Genomic DNA, 15,968 nt, shown 5'->3' on the forward strand with positions numbered 1-15,968 from the left:
ACGGTGAAAGCCTGTCTCTACTAAAAGTACAAAAAAATTACCCAGGCATGGTGGCGGGCGCCTGTAGCCCCAGCTACTTGGGAGGCTGAGGCAGGAGAATGGCGTGAACTCAGGAGGCAGAGCTTGCAGTGAGCCGAGATCGTGCTACTGCACTCCAGCCTGGGCGACAGAGTGAGACTCTGTCTCAAAAAAAAAAAAAAAAAAGAAAAAAAAGAAAAAAGAAACAAAAGCAATGTACATACCTTAATTTAAAAATACTTTGTTGATAAAAAAATGCTAACAATCATTTGAGCCTTCTGTGAGTTGTGTAATCTTTTTTCTGGGAGAGGGTCTTGTCTTGATGTGTATGGCTGCTGATCAGGGTGGTAGTTGCTGAAGGCTGGGGTGGCTGTGGAAATTTCTTAAAATAAGACAACAATGAAGTTTGCCCCAGTGATTGACTCTTCCTTTCATGAAAGATTTCTCTGTAGCATGTGATGGTGTTTGATCGCTTTTTACCCACAGTAGAACATCTCTCAAAATTGGAGTCAGTCTTCTCAAACCCTGCCACTGCTTTATCGACTAGGTTTACATTATATTCTAAATCCTTTGTTGTCATGTCAACAGTGCTCACAGCATCCTCACTAAAAGTAGATTCCATTTCATGAAACCACTTTCTTTGTTCATCCTTAAGAAATAACTCCTTATCAAGTTTTATCATGAAATTGTAGCCATTTTGTCACATCTTCATGCTCCACTTCAAATTATACTTTTCTTGATATTTGTAATACATTTGCACCACCTGAGTGCTACTGTCCATTTCAGAGTCTACTTCCCAGGGAATGCAACCTGTAACAATGCTTCTCTTTGGGCAAAAGGCTCCTTTCTCTAAAGGCTGCTAATCTTTGACACATCACCCAGTCAGTGCATATTTCTCTTGGTACCATGCTTAGCTAAGCAATACTTCTTTCATGGATTCCGGATTGAGAAATTGCATTTTCCACTTCTATCATATAACTGGGTATTTGTTAACTCGATTTCCCCTATCAGTAGTAATGATATTATTAGTATTAATATTTTTAAATTACAAAATGATAATCTACTATTTTCTTTTAAATTATTATAATACTAAAGATACAGTTAACATCTCCTTCGACCACCACAGCTGCCCAGTACTCTTCATTCCCTGTCTTTAAGGTAGAGATCATTATCAGTTTAGTATCTATTCTTCTGGACTCTTTTTTATTTTTATTTTTTAATTTATTACTATTCTGGACTCGTTTATATGCATTTAAATGTGTAGAATGTGTACCCTTGTAAGACTTAAAGAACATCATTCACCTTATATGCTACATAATATTTTGCAAATCTGTTTATACAGTTTATATGATGAAAGACATTGAAATTATTTTCACTTTTTCCACTATTACAAAAAAGCTGCAATAAACGTCTCATTCATGCCCTCCTATGAGGTGTGAGCATTCTCCATGGGAGGCGCAGAAAAAATGCAATTGCTAGGTCATGTGGTAAGCATATTTAAACTTTTAATAGCTACTGCTAATTAATTCCTCAAAGCAACTGCACTAGTTTCCACTCCCACAAACAGTTTATGAGAGTAGCAGATTCACCACATTTTCTTGAAAAAATTTAGACAACCTGGCAGGGCGCAGTGGCTCACACCTCTAATCCCAGCACTTTGGGAGGCCGAGGTGGGCAGATCATCTGAGGTCAGGAGTTCGAGACCAGCCTGGCCAACATGGTGAAACCCCATCTCTACTAAAAAAACATATTAGCCAGATATGGTGGTGCATGACTGTAATTCCAGCTACTTGGGAAGCTGAGACATGAGAATCACTTGTACCTGGAAGGCGGAGATTGCAGTGAGCCGATACCATGCCACTGCACTCCTGTCTGGGCAATAGAGTGAAGCTCTATCTCAAAACAAAACAAAACAAAATTTTGACAACCTTAAGGGATAAAAATAGATCTGGTTGTAGTTTTGACTTCCCTAGTTACTAAGATGGTTGGGTATCTTTACATATTTTCACTGTCAATTTGAACTTTTAGTGACTTACCTGTTCATTATGACATTTTTTTCTATTTTATATATATATATTTTGCAATATGTGTTGTTGGGGTTTCCTCTCTCTGATTTCTAATCCTTTGGTTTTGTTCACACAGTGAAATATTATTTATCTCACATATCACTGTTAGGGATATTCAGCTGTGTGGGCACTTTTATTGTCTCCAAGGAGGTAAAATCTTACCATAGCCCTAATTGCAGTATCACATAAAGGGTCTGAACACACACATGTATGGATTCTAATGTTAAGACTCTTGCTATTCTTCAAACCGTTAGATCCCTGTGTTGGGTTGGCTGTTATTAACTTGGCATCACCAACAACCCCTTCTAACAACTTGTCTGTATTGAAGAAGAAAAGCAAGCATCTACCGTTTTCCCAGGATCTCCTTCCCAAGATGGTTTTACATTACAGGCAGCAATGGAGGAGACTGTTATATAACATTTAGCATGTGGAAGACAATGAGAAGAAAAGACCCAACTTAAAATGGGCAAAGAATTTCAAAAGGTAGTCCTCCAAAGAAGTGTCCAGTACACACAAATGGCTAATGTAGAGTCCTCCAGTCACCCTCTTTTTCTGTGTCCTGATCAAAAATCACAGAATGCTTTGACCACTCTGTGACCCAACCAGCTGCACATTTTTCCAGCAGGCTTGAACCCAAACCGGGGCCTTAAACATTTCCAGACATTGACAAAGACTTTATCTCTCCTTCATATTTGAAGGATAACTTTGCTAGATACAGTATTCTTGGATGATAGATTTGTTTTGTTTTGTTTTGTTTTGTTCCAGCACTTTGAAAATGTCTCTCCACTTCCTCCTGGCCTGTATGGCTTCTGTTAAGAAGTCTTTTGCCAGATGAATTGGAGCTCCTTTATATGTGATTTGCTTGTTTTTTTCTTGCTGCTTTTAGAATTCTTTCTCCTTGACCTATGAGAGTTTATTACATGCCTTGGGGTAGTCTTAGTTGGGTCAAATCTGTTTGCTGTTCTATTACTTCCCTGTACCTGCATATTCATCTCTTTCTTAAATTTTGGAAGGTTTTCTGTTATTTTGTTGAATACACTTTCTATTCCTTGCTCTTGCTCAACTCCCTCCTGAACATCGATAATTCTTAGTTTTGGTCATTTGAGGTATTTTCTGTATCTTTCAGGCAATGTTTGCTCTTTTTCCTTCTTTGTTCTCTTCTGTGTATTTACAAATAGCCTGTATTTGAGCTCACTGATTCTTTCTTCTGCTTGATACATTCTGCTATTGAGAGCCTCTAATGCATGTTTCAGTTCAGCAAACATATTTCTCAGTTCCAAGACTTCTGATTTTAAAAAATTATTTTATTCTCTGTTCAGGTTCTCTGATATACTTCTGAATTGCTTCTCTGTGCTATCTTGGAGATTACTGAGTTTCCTTAAAACAGCTCTTCTGTAGTCTTGGTCACAGTTCACATATTGTCTTCCTGTTAGGATCCGTCACTGGTTCCTTGCTTTGTCCATTTGTGGGACACCATGGCTCCCTGTTTGCTGTTGTTGCTTGTGAATGTGTGTCTGTCTTTGCATCGAATGATTACATATTCCAGTTTTCTCTGTCTGGCTGGTTTTGTTTTTTATTGGATATGGCTCCCTAGAGATTCTTTTTATTTTACCTGTTGATTTTCTTCTTTCCTGCTAGGTTACTGACTTCTTTTTGGTACTAGATGGCACATTAACTCCAGGCTTGCCTCCGTTCTAGTAAATAATCATAGTGCCACCCATCCCAAAAGGGGTAGGTCCCACAGAGGATATCCTAGTTGTAAGAAAGCTGGCTAGTGGTTCATGATTGGGGACCTACAGTGTAGTGATGCTGAACAGCCACTCTGATTTTTGTCTCCTTTGGCTGAGTTGCAGAATAGAGTTTCCATGACGGGAGCAGTATTCCCACCTCCCTCCTTTGTCTCTGGCTGTCCTCAGGGATATTTCTCTCTTCAGTTACTCCTGATGCTCTCTGTAGGTTGAGTCAGGGACAAGTCTCCTGCCAGGGAACCCAAGATGGTGAGGAGGCTGGTTGTCCACCTTAACATTTTCCAGTGTAGAAACTGTGAGACAGGGAAAATTTTCCACAGTCTTGGTGCCAGGCAGATTAGGGGGAAGGGCATGTGGATAGGAAAGTCCAATTCTCTTACCATCTGCTCAGTTTTTTTCACTTATTTGTATCCTCAGGAACTGTCTCCTTCTATTTGAGTTCTGGGATATTGCTGGTGATAATCTTGGTGCTGTATATTTGTCTTTAGTTTTCTATTGAAAGGAGTGAAGCCAGCTTGCTTCTACATTGCTATTTTTGGAACCAGAATTTAATCTCTACTGCTGACTTATGAGTTGTACTTTAAAAAATTCTTAAATGGTTACTCTAGGGCTTAAAATATATTCCTATATTTTTTCACAGTCTATCTTCAAATCATATTATGCCAATTAATGTATGGAGTACCAACATATACCTCTAATTTCTGCTGGTATATTTCTAATTTCTGTCTTCCCTGTTTTGCAGTGTTCTTACAAAACATCTTACTTTTATATATCCTCTAAATTAATAAAACCTCATTCCTAATTTTGCTTTACTGAATTATATTTTGGAGTAATAAATTATTTTACACTTAAAATGATTGAAATAACTATTTTCATAGTTATGTCTTTTGGTAGATCCAAGTCTATTTCTGGTATGCTAAATATCTCTTACAGTGCAGGTCTGCTAACAGTGAATTCTATCAGCTTCCATTCATCTGAAAATGTCTTTATTTCGCATACCTTCTGAAAGATTTTTTTCCACCAGGCTTAGATTTTTGATTGATCATATTTTTTGTTGTTGTTTCTAAATGTTAAAGATATAACTCCATTGTCTTTTGCTTGCATGGTTTGTGATAAGTCTGATGTTTTTCTCATTCTGCTTCTTACATGTAATGTGTCCCTTTCCTCTGTCTGCCATTAATATTTTCTTTGCACTGTCCATCCATTTTTAGCCACTTGACAATAATCTAGTTTTGTTCTTTTTTTAAAAAAAATACTGCTTTGGTATTCTGAGGTTCTTGAATCTGGGTGAAGTCTTATTATTTTTGGAAAATTCTCAGTCATTATCTCTTTAAATGTCTTTTCTTCCCATTCTCTCCCCCTGCCCTTGGGTTTCCAAGTATGCAAATATTAGATTTCTATTGTTTTCTTCACACTTTTTCTTTTTGTGTTTTACTTTCTGTGATTTCTATCGACCTATATTCAAGTTCTGACACTTTTCTTAACTATGTTGAGCCTACTCATAAGTCCTTCAAAAGCGTTCTGATAAAAGTAAAAGCAGTAGCATAAATTTTCTTTTCCTAGCATTTCCCATTTGACTATTAAATTTTACTGAAATCCTTATCAGCTCATGCATATTATCTGCCCTTTTCACTGGAGTCTTTAGTACATCAATCAGTTATGTAAAATTCCCCAATATTTCCAAAATATGGTTATCTATAAGTGTGGTTTTATTGATTGGTCTGCTATCTATTGGCAGAAGATTGTTCTCAACTTTTGATCTTGTATTTTTAAAACAAAATGCCAGAAAACATATACAGAACAGTAGAGACTGAAGAAAACATTAATTTTTGCCTAAAACTGGGCACACATGTTCTGCTAGGATGTCAGAGTGGAGTGCTGAATTAATCTTGTCAGGAATTAAGCTGGAATTGGGTTTTGTTGTTGCAATATATATCTTAGTTGTACCACTGGCTTCAAATTTCTCTAGTGCTATCTTGTGCTTAGGGTGAGAACTGGAGTGCTAAAGTTTTCTCAGTGTTCCTGTTGCCCCATCCTCAGCTTTTGGCCATCCCTTTGCACTGGGGCCACAGAAGGATTCTCCATGTTCTTCCCTTTCCTCATGGTAGCCTGCTGTTGCTTCTCACTAGGAGTAGGCTGGGGACCAGCAGTGTCCTTTGTTGTCTTGGTTAGTCTCAGTTGTTAGTGGGAATCAGAGTGTGACAGATTCTATGCATTTTGCATTTTAGGGAGCCAGAACCACACAGGACTAAAATGATACAGAATATCTCTTCCTTCGGCTGTGAAATAAGAAAGCAGGTGAGGCTGCTATACTGTGAATAATGTGACGACAAGAATTCACAAGAAAAGAGAGGTGAGAGAATTAAAGGAAAGCAATATAAAATCCCCCTACCTTACCCAGACCCTAGCCTTACACTATCTGTATCTTTTCATTTATATGAACTAAGAAATAGTTTTGGTTTAGGCAACTCTAAATTTTCTGTTACTTAGAACTAAAAGCATTCCAATTGATAAAACCACCATGAGCTCTCCCCTGTAAGTGATGATATCAAAGACATGCTTTAGAAGCCCTGGATTTCTGATGACACTGTGCAACTTGAACCAGCACCTTGAAAGCCAAGTTATGCCAGTGCTTTGGTCACCATATTCATCCAGCAAGGGGAAATCTGATGGAAAAGCTGTGAGCATCAATTTATAAAACTGGATTGCACTAGGACATCCTAGGCAACATGGATTTTGAGACGTAAGGAAATTTCACAGAAATATAAAGTTACTGGATACCTAATTTATCTGTATTCTCAAAAATCCAGGAAATTTAAAAAATTAACTTCAGGGGGTTTATTCTTTACTGTTGGTCCTAATGTCATACAACGAAATCGAGTAATCATATCATGAGTTCTTAAGTATAAGGGATAATATCAATAGCTGTTCACTGCTTTGGTATAATTGGTAAATGTCCATTACAAATATTTTTAAATAAAGCACACAAAAAAAACCACTAAGCCAAAAATTTTGCTTTCCAGAGAAAACTACTGTATATATAATAATGAGTAATCTTTCACACATTATCTATAAGCATATATTTGAACATACATGTAAACAGACTTAAATTAGCTGGTTATTATGAATGTACAATCCAGGTTTTTACCAAATAATATGCATGACCTATTCTTGTCATTTTAGAGCTAAATCATACTTTCTGTAGATCTACAGTATAGAACATATAGAAACTTACCCAAATTCATATTGATGGACATTTACTTCCAGCTTAAAACATTACTATCATTGTAAAATCCTTCCTTCCTGCTAAAATTGCTTAATTATAAATTACTGTTCTATGATTTCCAGATCGGCATGCACATTTTACATTTTGATACATATGGGCGGCTTAATAAATATTTTGATATATATTAAATGACAAGCTTGTATTTTTCACTTTCACCAACAAAATGCACCTCTTTTTTTTTTTTTTTTTTTTTGAGACGGAGTCTCAGTCTGTCACCCAGGCTGGAGTGCAGTGGCCGGATCTCAGCTCACTGCAAGCTCCGCCTCCCGGGTTCGGGCCATTCTCCTGCCTCAGCCTCCCGAGTAGCTGGGACTGCAGGCGCCCGCCACCTCGCCCGGCTAGTTTTTTGTATTTTTTAGTAGAGACGGGATTTCACCATGTTAGCCAGGATGGTCTCGATCTCCTGACCTCGTGATCCGCCCGTCTCGGCCTCCCAAAGTGCTAGGATTACAGGCTTGAGCCACCGCACCGGGCCAAAATGCATCATTCTTTAAGACAGACACTAGCAAGTAAATGGCAACTCTATCCTACTAGTCAATACATTGATAAATATGCTTAGAAAAATTCAAGATTTTTCCCCTTTTTTGTGTGTCAGTGGGAGAAGTATGGGAATGGAAAACTTGACAAAATTAAAATCCTTCAAACTTGACCCTGCTTAAGGAGGTGTGGATTGGAAAAGGTCACAACATTTACAAATCAGTCAGATCAAATGGACTTTGAGAGAAATATGGAGAATAAAAAAAAACAAGTATTGTGATTTTGACATTTATTAAAAAGTATTTGTTATCAGTAACCATTTTGGATACTTGCAAATATTATAGTAAAACTCTGCCTTAACTCACAGGGCAGGAGTAGAAAATCAATTATGTAAAATACAGTGTATTTTTGCAATATTAACCAGAAACATTGTTTATCAGTTTGTACTGATATTTAAAGTGCACACATGTGTACATATACACCTACACAAAGCTAAACTTCAACAGATGGCATAATGTATAGAGACCAAACGTTAAGAAGTGCAGTACATCTCTGCTCAAGATGGAACAAAGGATAGGAACTAACCCCAGTAGGGTTACAACAAAATTAATGTTATTTCAGATCATAATAATGCATATTGTTCTACATTTCAAATATTTACTTGAAATGATTTTATTAAGATTACTTGCAAGATTCCTCTTTCAAATACATTTTAAGTGAAGTTTTAAAAAATGAGCTTAAAAGTTTTCAAACTTTTACCTTTATATACTTTTACTTACTTAGCAAAAAGTACTGAGCACCTACACTGAGTTATGAAATGTCACAGTTTTGTAGACTAGCAACGAACAAAGTCCCTTCTCTCACCAAGCTTACATTCTAGAGAACATGGATTTCGGTATGCTCATCACTGTACTTTTATTAAATTCCTCACCATACCCATATTTTATAAGCCTTAGCTCCTGTGCAATGATTGATGTTAAAGTTCTAACAAAATCCCTCGTGAAACCCCTCTCATTAAATGTCTCTGTTGTGTGGTCTCCCGGCCATTATGAATGTTGAAGTTGGGCAGAAACATTACATTTTAATTTTTAAAAATTCTTTTTCTACTGAAAGAACTCTAGTGACTGGAAAATTTCAGCTCCCATTTGAGGACTTCAAAACAAAACAGAATCTTCATTTCTGTGTAGATTCTCTGATGAAGGGTAGTCCTTACCAAAGTCTTCACTTCTATAGAATTTATCACTAGTATGGACTCTTTGATGAATCAGAAGACCTGAGCTCCAACGGAAACCCTTACCACATGCATCACATTTGTATGGTTTCTCTCCTGTGTGGACTCTCTGATGAGCCTGAAGATTTGATCTCTGACTGAAGCCCTTTCCACATACCTCACATTTGTATGGTTTCTCCCCAGTGTGGACTCTGTGATGGGCTTGAAGACTTGAATACCCACTGAAACCCTTACCACACTGTTCACATTTATAGGGTCTCCCTTCTGCATGAACCCTTTGGTGTGCTTGAAGGCGTGAGCTCTCACTGAAACCCTTTGTACACACCTCACATTTGTATGGTTTCCCTCCTGTGTGAACCCTCCGATGTGCTTCAAGGCGTGAACTCTGACTAAAGCCCTTCCCACACATCTCACACTTATACGGTTTCACTCTAGTGTGGACTCTCTGATGACCTTGAAGATATGCTCTCTGACTGAAGCCCTTTCCACATACCTCACATATATATGGTCTTTCTCCAGAATGGACACTCTGATGACTTTGAAGGTATGATCTCTGACTGAAACTCTTACCACACTCATCACATTGGTATGGCTTCTCTCCCGTGTGGACCCTCTGATGGGCCAAAAGTGTTGAGGCCTTACTGAAGCCTTTACCACATTCTTCACATTTATAGGGTTTTTCCCCTGTGTGAACCCTCTGATGAATTTGAAGATTAAAGCTCCAACTGAACCCCTTCCCACACTCCTCACATTTGAATGGTTTTTCTCCAGTGTGGACTCTCTGATGGCCTTGAAGGTGTGAACTCCGACTGAAGCCCTTCCCACACTCCTCACACTTGTATGGTTTTTCTCCAGTGTGAACTCTCTGATGGCCTTGAAGGTATGAATTTCGACTGAACCCCTTCCCACATTCCTCACATTTATAAGGTTTTTCTCCAGTGTGTACTCTCTGATGGGCTTGAAGATATGAACTCCGACTGAATCCCTTATCACATTCCTCACATTTATAAGGTTTCTCTCCTGTGTGGACTCTCTGATGAACGTTTAGAACTGATCTATGATTGAAACCTTTGCCGCATATATTGCATTTGTATGGCTTCTGTCCAGTGTGGACTCTCTGATGATCTTTAAGTTTTGAGCTCCAGTTGAAGCTATTCCCACACTCCTTATGTGGTTTCTCTCCAATGTGAATTTTTGGATGACCTTGAAGATACAAATTATGGCTGAAGCTGTTACCACACACATAGCGTTTATATGGTTGTTCCTTGGTGTGCACTATCTGAAGGTCTTGAAAATGTGAGGCCAGACTGAAGCCATTACCACACTCCTCAGAATTGTAGGAATTCTCTTCCATATGAACCCTATGCTGAATGTCAAGATTTGAACTACAAATGAAACTCTTTCCATACTCTACATCTGTGTATAGTTTCTCTTCAGTGTGGATTTTTTGATGGACTTGAAGACATGAACTCTGATTAAAGACATTCTCATTTTCCTCACATTCATGGGGTTCATCCCTAGTATGGACCCTAAAAATACTATTAAGGTCTAAGCTATGACTGAAGGCTTTCTCATAAATGTTGCGCCTATAGGACATCTCACCTGTGTGGATAAGTTCATAAGTGTTAAGAGGGGAATAGTGATTGAAATTCCCACCATACTCACTACATTTGCATGGTTTCTCCTCTGTATGCACTCTCTGATAGGATTTCAGATGTGAATTCTCAATATCATCTTCTCTCTGAATATTTTGATGAATGTGAAGAAGTGAACTATAACTACAGCCCTTTCCATGTGAACTGTATGTATAGGGCTTCCCTTTCAAATGGAACTGCTGATGAACTTCAGAGCTGGAGTCATTATTGAAGGCTTTTCTATACCCAGTACATGGATAGGGCGTCTCCTCTGTTTGAATTGAATCCTGATTAAATAATGATACCTTCACGATATCTTCTCCACAGTCATGGCAGCTGTAGTTTTCTTTTCTGTGTACTTCCAGTTTATCATTGTGATGTGAGATCCAACTGACGCTGTCACACTTACAGAAATTATTTTTCATGGAAATTTGCTGACATCTACACTGATAATTACATGACTCTTTCAGATACATTTTTCTCCAAGAATGATGTGCCCTCCAAGATGGATACTCTTGACTTTTTATATAATTGGAGCCATTCCCTATATGAGTCAATATATAGTTCTCATCTTCAGAAATCTGAACTGGTATTCCTGCCCAAACCTGGCAGAGGGAATCACCTTGTTCTTGCAACTGAGAATTCTTCCCTTGAAAAACTTTCAAGAAATCTTGACACCTGATTAACCCACCTGCACTTTGTTGCCAGGTCTGACAGGAGGAAAGCTCTTTGGGGGAAAGGTAGCTTACTGTTACTTCCTGAATACTCTCCATCTTTTGTTGATTCTTCCTTCCTATACGGATAAAGAGAATTCAGACGTGCATGAGTGAATGCTTTATTCAAGAGATTTGAAGATTTTACACTTAGGTCATAACATGAAACTTGAATGAACCAGAGGAATATTCATGCCACCATTTCTAAGAATATTTACAAAATGCCTCTTCTTTGGCTATACCAGTTACAGGTTGAGTATTCTCAATCCAAAGATCTGAAATCTGAAATGCTCCAAAATCCAAAACTTTTTGAATGTTCTACATGATGTTCAAAGGAAATGCTCATTGAAACATTTCAGATTTCTGATTAGGGATGCTCAACTGGTAAGTATAATGCAAATACTCTAAAATCTGAAAATATTTGAAATACGAAACACTTCTGGTCCCAAGCATTTTGGAGAAGGAATATTCAACCTACATACAAATAGCATTTACATAATTCAGGATATTTGTATGCCTCAAAATAATGACGTTGCAGCACAACTTGGACAGCGAACATGATAGTTATGTTCAAAAGGCCTAGTAAAATCATAAACATGGCTGGGTGCAGTGGCTCAAGCCTGTAATCTCAGCACTTTGGGAGGCTGAGTCAGGTGGCTCACCTGAAGTCAGGAATTTGAGACCAGCCTGGCCAACATGGTGAAACCCCATCTCTACTAAAAATACAAAAATTAGCCAGCCATGGTGGCGCACACCTGTAGTCCCAGCTACTGGGGAGGCTGAGGCAGGAGAATCGCTTGAACCCGTGAGGCGGAGGTTGCAGTGAGCTGAGATCACGCCACTGCACTCCAGCCTCGGCAACAGAATGAGACCCTGTTTCAAAAACACAAAATGCAACAACACAACCATAAACATGTTATCATGGATTTATCATGGGCTTCCAGGAAATCTGAAGGGGAAAAGATGATGTTCTTAAATTCAAAAAAATATAGTTGCAAATGGACAAACGCCTTTTGTCCTAATAACTTTTTCTTTTTTGTCTGGCACATGAACATGATAATGTTGTTCATTTGTAAGGGTATAGTATGTGTTAAATGATATGCTGAAGAAGGTAAACACAGACCTTTACTTTATGCTTGAGGCATCACATATCCTGTCACAAATGAGCTATTTATCCTCATGAGAATAATAAGCTCTTCTAAGTCCCTGTAGGCCATTATAAATTTTAACTCTTTTCAAAAGATATTTCACAATTATCAATGGCCATGGCATAGGTCAAAATGTGAAAGACTGTGACAGAATTCAACTAAAAAAAAATCAGAAAAAAAGTATGGCACCTGTAGGTGTCCTCTGAGGTGCTCATGAGCCATGAACAAAACTCAAAGAATACTGACTTTGGCTTGTGCCGTTTTACTGGAAAATTATGTTAATGTTTAGGAAATTTGAGGCACCAGAAGGGGTTGAAGATGGGATATTTGAGTAGAAATATTTTATTACCAAGTTATTAAAGTTCAGATTATAAGCAGACAGCAGATCTTCATATACTAGTGACAAATATCCTCCCTAAGGACAACTGGTTAAACAGGGTTGAATTAACAACATGCACTCTTCTAACACTTAGAAGTAGATTAAGTCTCTATAATATCCAGAAGAAAAGCAGTAAAAGGAATGTTTTTTCATGAATATTACCCTCAAACATAATCCTGCCTTATTTCTTTGTGTTTGTCTGCCTCTCCACACTGGAATGTATTGTCCATGAAAACAAACACTGTTTTGTGCACTGCATTCCTTTCACTGCCAAGTGAACAGTAGTTGCTCAATAAACATTGATGAATAAATCATAGTTTGAGTTGCTCTCACTCATAGAACTAAAAGGGCATGTAACGTAGCTTTTTAAATGGGAAAGGAACTGGTGATGGTGACAACTTTGCTGGAAAGCTGAAAGGCTATAGGAGAGGTAGGGTGACAATTCAGAGTGATACTGCTGATGAGAAAAGCAAAGGTCACAAGAGTCTACTGTGGATGAAATAAAAATGTAAGATCAAAAAGACCAATAGGCAGGGCCTGTGGATTGAGTCTTTCTCATTTTTAAAGTAACTTTTTAAATGGTATAACTTTGAGCCAGGCATGGTAGTGCAGTCCTGTAGACCCAGCTACTCAGAAAGCTGAGGCAGGAGAAATGCTTGAGCCCAGGCATCTGAGGATGTAGTGACCTATTAATATAATCACACCTGTGAACAGCCACTGCACTCCAGCCTGGGCAGCATGGCAAGACTCTCTCAAAAAAACCCAAAATGGTGTAATTTTTCTTGAACAAAATCTTCCCTGTGAGCCCTACCCTATCCCAACTTTTAAAAAAGGAAAAAAGGCCACACTGATGACTCTGTGTCACTAGGCTCTGGGGCAGCACACTGATTGTGGGACAACACTTCAAGGTATGTCCATAGGTATGCATCTTGGTACTTTAAAAGCACATTTACTGATGTCTTTGCCTTCTCAAAAGCAAAGCTTTCAGTTATTATAATGATATTTTATCATATAATGATGAAATGAAGGGATATATTATAGGAGGCATATCAGATAAAGTATATAGCTTATATGTGAGAAGTTTGAGCTTCCAGCTTGGGTTAATCATAATCCTTGTAGTTTTGTTTTACTATTATAAAAAACACTCAATATACATCCATAAAGATACAGTGGAGTATGTCCTGTCTTTTGGGACTGATATAGTGGCTTGAGAACATGAAAGCAGCTTGTTAGTCTAAACCCAATTTCTTACAAAGCAACTGCTTCAATGCAAATTAGTACATAATTCATGATATAAAAATATCTCAAATATATAAGAGATTAAAGTTTCTCTCTGACCAGTGGGTTTTGCAATGTCAAGGACATAGAGGAAGAAAAAAAACAAAAGGTCATTTCACTTTGTTTCAAATTCTTCTAAAAAGGACCACACACGTTAACAACATTAATTTCCTTTAGTCAATGGTACAGACTGAAACACCTTGTTACTTTATTTAAATATCTCAACATTTAAGTTATATTTCAATATCAATGGTAGAGTGGTAATAAGAAATCATGTTAAGCTTATAAATGAACTTTATTTGATGGAGAAAATAAGCATGACAAAAAACGACAAAGACCTCATTTGAGGTAAGAAGGTTGAGAATTTATTATGTCTTCATAGCAATCCTGCTTTAGCACTTAGAGGTTGAGAAAGTCAATCATTCAAGCATCCCAAATTGATCAATTCAATAAGAAAGGTGCTATATTTGTCATAAAAACAAATAATTCCTTTGAATTTAATACTTAGCTATAAGGAACTCAGAGAAAAAAATCTTTATGTCTTCTTCTTTTTCTTCTCCTTTAACAAAAGCTAAGTGAGAACATCAGCTCAGGTAACCCAGCTGAGATCACCTTCCATTCTTAATTTGCTTTTAGATAGAGAAACTAAGGCATTTTTGTGGGCACTACAAGGTATAGTGGTGACAATGTTTAGATCACAAATATTTAAGCTGCAAAAATATTTTGACTCCTTTCTTAACCACTGATATGGTTTTGCTCTGCATCCCCACCCAAATCTCATGTTGAATTGTAATTCACAATGTTGGAGTTGAGGCCTGTGGGAGGTGATTGGATCATGGGGGTGCTTTCTAATGGTTTAGCACCATCCCCTAAGTGCTGTCTCATGAGATCTGGTTGTTTGAAAGTGTGTAGCACTCCCCACCCTCTTTCTCTTCCTCTTTCTCTGCCATGTAAAACATGCCTCCTTCCCCTTCACCATCCACCATAATTGTAAGTTTCCTGAGGCCTCCCCAGCCATGCTTTCTGTATAGCCTATGGAACTGTGAGTCAAGTAAACCTCTTTTCTTTATAAATTACCCAGTCTCAGGTAGTTCTTTACAGCAATGGGAGAATGGATGAATAAAGAAAATTGGTACCAGAAAAGTGGGGCATTGCTATAAAGATATCTGAAAATGTGGAAGTCAATTTGGAAATAGGTAATGGGTAGAGGTTGTAATAATTTGGAGGGTTCAGAAGAAGACAGGAAGATGAGGGAAAGTTTGGAACCTCCTAGAGAATTGTTACATGGTTTTAAACAAAATGCTGATAATGATATGGACAATGAAGTCCAGGCTGAGGTGGTCTCAGATGGAGATGAGAAAGTTATTGGGAACTGGTACTGGTGATAGATTTAGATATATTTAGGTTTGTAAATGCATTTATACATTTTCCCAACACTGGTGCTATGCTTTAGCAAAGAGACTGGCAGCATTACGCCCCTGCTCCAAAGATCTGTGGAACTTTGAACTTGATAGAGATGATTTAGGCTATCTGGTGGAAGAAATTTCTAAGCAGCAAAGCATTCAAGATGTGGTCTGGCTGCTTCTAACAGCATATGTTCATATTCATGGGCAAAAAGATTATCTGAAACTGGAACTTGTATTTAAAAAAGAAGCAGAGCATAAAAGTTTGGAAAATTTGCAGCCTGACCCTGTGATAGAAAAGAAAAATCCATTTTCTGGGGAGAAATTTAAGGCTTCAGAAATTTGCCTAAGTAAAGAGGAGCTGAATGTTAATAGCCAAGACAATGGGGAAAATGCCTCCAGGGCATTTCAGAGCCGGTCATGGCAGTCCCTCCCATCACAGACCTGAAGGCCCAGGAGGGAAAAATAGTTCTGTGGGTTAGACCCAGGGCCTTGCTGTTTTCTACAGCTTAAGGACATGGCACCCTGCATTGTAGCTGCTCCAGTTCCAGCCATGGCTAAAAGGGGCCAAGGTATAGCTCAAGCTA

The 15,968-nt window shown here is 38.0% G+C and overlaps 1 protein-coding gene across 5 annotated transcripts in view; it reads right to left on the reverse strand.

Moving 5' to 3' along the window:
• Positions 1 to 7,869: 7,869 nt before the first annotated feature.
• The window catches only part of LOC101010104 (zinc finger protein 112), a 31,594-nt gene continuing 23,495 nt past the window's right edge, over positions 7,870 to 15,968 (reverse strand). For all 5 annotated transcript variants that reach the window (XM_009194687.2, XM_003915671.3, XM_009194686.4 and 2 more), the window contains one exon: positions 7,870 to 11,253. In XM_009194687.2, coding sequence (XP_009192951.1) covers positions 8,750 to 11,253 — 2,504 coding nt within the window. In that variant the 3' untranslated portion in view covers positions 7,870 to 8,749. The remainder of the gene's footprint in view (positions 11,254 to 15,968) is intronic.

Source organism: Papio anubis, unplaced genomic scaffold, assembly GCF_008728515.1.
Source record: "Papio anubis isolate 15944 unplaced genomic scaffold, Panubis1.0 scaffold66, whole genome shotgun sequence".
Classification (NCBI taxonomy): Eukaryota; Metazoa; Chordata; class Mammalia; order Primates; family Cercopithecidae; genus Papio; species Papio anubis.